The sequence below is a fragment of the Primulina tabacum genome, chromosome 7, assembly GCF_025594145.1.
Source record: "Primulina tabacum isolate GXHZ01 chromosome 7, ASM2559414v2, whole genome shotgun sequence".
NCBI classification, from domain to species: domain Eukaryota; kingdom Viridiplantae; phylum Streptophyta; class Magnoliopsida; order Lamiales; family Gesneriaceae; genus Primulina; species Primulina tabacum.
In genome coordinates, this window is record NC_134556.1 from 11,510,658 (window position 1) to 11,514,446 (window position 3,789).

Below are 3,789 nucleotides of genomic sequence, written 5' to 3' on the forward strand. Positions count from 1 at the left end.
ACATCTCTCCTGCACTAAATCTTCTTTACTCTTTATGGCTCCAAGAAAGACGTTTTACAAACACGTTAAGCTCATGGCAAAAATTTGTGTGAGACGGTCTTACGGATCATTTTTTGTGAGACAGATCTATTATTTGAGTCATCCATGAAAAAGTATTAGTTTTTATGCTAACAGTATTATTTTTTATTCTAAATATCGGTAGGATTGACTCGTCTCGCAGATAAAGATTCGTGAGACCGTCTCACAAAATGCTTACCCTAAGCTCAAAGTCATATTTTACATAATACATCAAAAGATTAAAATATGAACACAACAATACATAAGATTGTTTCACCAATAATCCTTGCAAGAACAATGACCATCCTTAAAATGGTGAAAACGATTCCTATCCCTAGCAATAATCTCCCTTATAAAGATCTTAGATATAAGCTTTGTAGCAGAATGGCAATTCCAACATACCCTTAAATTTTTCACAATTCTTAAGGTTGTTCCTGGCTTTGTACTAATCAAACCAAAAGCGATAGCCAATTTCTCACTATGTTGACACAGCACACCTTCTTTCCACTCCTCGTTCAACATCATAATTCACCTCAGATGTATCGATAACATATCCAGCCATCGCTAAAAGCCTGTCGATTTCATCAAGCATCTTATATATTTCGGGGGTTGCGGGATGTGATCGATCACTTACGAGAAATTCGTGGACTACAGAGTCTATTTCGATGGAGGTGGAACCGGGCACTTTCTTCATTCCATTGTCATTGATAAACGTTCTAATTCTTGCTACGTCATCCCATCTTCCAGCTCCAGCATATATGTTTGACAGAAGGACGTATGCTCCCGGATTATCGGGCTCCAATTCAAAAAGTTTCGTGGCAACATATTCACCCAACTTGAGATTTTTGTGAACTCTACAGGCACCAAGCAAGGATCCCCATATGGCTCCATCTGGTTCGAACTCCATTTTGTCTATCATCGCCATTGCTTCATCAAACAATCCCGCTCGTCCTAATAGATCAATCATGCATCCATAATGTTGCAATTGTGGGGAGATATGATAATCTTGGACCATAGAATTAAAACATTGGCGGCCAACATCAACTAAGCCAGCATGGCAACTAGCAGATAACAAACTGACTAAAGTGATGTCATCAGGTTGGAATCCTTCTTTTCGCATTTCAGAGAAAACATCGAAAGCACTACTTGCTAACCCATGCATCGCTAGCCCTGATATCATGACATTCCAAGAAGCTAAACTTTTGGTTTTCATGCCATCGAAAATTTGCTTGGCAGCTTCAATGTTTCCAGATTTTGCATACATGTTGATGAGACTAGTCCAAAGAGAATCATTCGGGAAGTCATTATAATGCCTGCCAATATAACCATGTATCCATTTGCCAAGATCGAGAGAACCCAATTGTGCACACGCTGGAATAAGATTCAAGAAAGTCACATCATTAGGCTCTACATTGTTCCGCTGCATCAGACGGAAGATTCTCAAGGCATCTTTGTAGTTGTTCGTGTATGTGTACCCACCAATCATAACATTCCATGACACGAGATTTTTTTCTTGTATACCATCAAATAAAGTCTCCGCCGCTTTAACATTTCCACATTTTGCATACATATCAACCAGTGCATTAGTGAGGCGAAGGTTTGAACCTAGCCCATGCTCTTCAATCCAAGATCTGACCCGGTTTCCGATATCAATTGCACCCAAATGAGCACAGGCCGAAAGAACGGTCAACAATGTGCTGACATCAGGAGTAACTTTCGCCTCCCTCATCTCTTGAAATAAGTTCAAAGCCTCATCGAATCGACCAGTGTGAGCATATCCGGATATCATGGCATTCCACGACACGACATCTCTGACCGGAATTGCATCGAACAATTCACGGGCATCCTCAACACGACCCCCCAATACATACCCTGTGACCAATGCTGTAAAAGACACAGCATCTCTAAAATCACTCTTGTCAAACACCAATCTAGCATCATTTAAGTTACCCAGCTGAGCATACATGTTGACAAGGGAAGTATGTACAAAAACATCATTCTCGAGTCCAAGTTTAAACACATGGCCATGAACTTGTTTCCCGGCACATGCCACCCTTAACTTTGTGCAAGATTTCAGAAGAAAAGGGAATGTGTAAGAATTGGGTTGAAGGCCGAAAAGTAACATGTTCACATAATACTGTAAGGCTAAATATGGGGAAGAGCTTAAAGAGTATCCGCGAATCATCATATTATATATAACATGATTAGGATTGCGAATGGAGTTGAAAATGGAGAGGGCATAAGAGAGATCACCACAAGGGCTCACAGCACAAAATTCAACCAGTTTACTCAGTGCAAATTGTGTGTTGTGGAGGCCAAATTTGATAAACTGAGAGTGAACTTGCTTCAAATATTTTATGCTCTTACATTTGGAGAGGAGGGCAAGAGAGGGATGAGTTTGTAGGAGCTCATAGGGTGGATCGGAGGAGGTCGGGAGGAAGTGGAAGAGATTAGAGGATGTTACTGCAATCGCCATAAGTTGTCTGAAATCACAGAACTCACCATATCCGTGAAATGATACCAGGAAAGGCCATGTTGTCAACTTCCACACTTGTCTGAAATAAATCAAAGCTTGATTTTCTTAAACATAAACTTTTCCGCCATGGGAAAATCGATAACTAAGATAAGAGAATATACGACACAACCTCGACTGTACCCAAGTTTAATAACTAGCGTGCTTGGCAAGATTGAGGAATGTGAAAATCATCAAGAGGACCATACGCGCAAGCCTTTCCTTATTTATTTTATTTTTCCTCAAAAATTGAATTCATATATCACATTCTCTATTGTGAAAATTACAAAAAACTCATTTCTACAAGAACTCTCAAGAAACCCAAGAATCTTTACTCTAATTTCTTGAAAACGAGAATCAGAGAAGTCCACGTTAATCGTAGAGAGGGGAAGACGAAGAAAGGGAAATTTGTACGTCATTACCATTTTCGAATTATCTCTTATCGAGTTCAGAAAATATCTGAGTTTGATGGATGATGATAACCTATTCTTGCGTATTCCTGCGTTTCCAGATAAGTGGGCCAGCGAGAGAATCTAAGTAAACAAATATCATACCTATTCTTAATATTTATCGTCTCATCCAAAATCGTGAAATTCATATATAATATATATTAATATATTTATTCCATCGCATTTATTTTAACATTGATATTCATTATTTTTAGGTCTTATTAGTCCAATCATTCATTTTATTCTTATTTTACATTAAATAAATTTAATTTAACATTATTATTATTTTAAATAAAAAATAATATTTTTTAAAATTAAAATTTTATTATAAATTTAAAATAAAACAATACAACGTATAAAAATAAATAACACTTACACAAAAGTAAAAAAAAAAAAAAACATATAAATTAAACGTAAAAGAAGATGTAAAATACTAATTCAATGATTGTTATTGTATTGTGATCAAATATGTTCAACTAAGTCGGCACGAAGTTGGTGATGCACATGAGTGTCACATATTTCGGAATTTGACGGAGATTTTCATTAAATCCTCGGTTTGAGCCCTGGACGGGTTGTGCGGGTTCGTCACCTTCATCATTAAACCAATTTGTCACGTGAATCCCCTCGTCTTCAACAATCATGTTATGTAAAATAATGCATTCTAACATAATATGTTTTAACTTTTTTCTGTACCATTAGCGAGTTGGACCTCTGACAATTGCCCCTCGAGCTTGGAGCATCCCAAATGCTCGTTCAACATCTTTTCTTGCA

The 3,789-nt window shown here is 37.5% G+C and overlaps 1 protein-coding gene across 1 annotated transcript; it reads right to left on the bottom strand.

Annotated features, from left to right (window-relative positions):
* Window positions 1–221: 221 nt before the first annotated feature.
* On the bottom strand, window positions 222–3,073 carry LOC142551147 (pentatricopeptide repeat-containing protein At1g08070, chloroplastic-like). Its single transcript, XM_075660210.1, is given in 3 exon segments — window positions 222–570; window positions 572–2,637; window positions 2,677–3,073. Coding segments are annotated over 2 exon segments (2,202 nt in total). The 5' UTR covers window positions 2,534–2,637; window positions 2,677–3,073; the 3' UTR covers window positions 222–330.
* Between the last annotated feature and the right edge of the window lie 716 nt (window positions 3,074–3,789).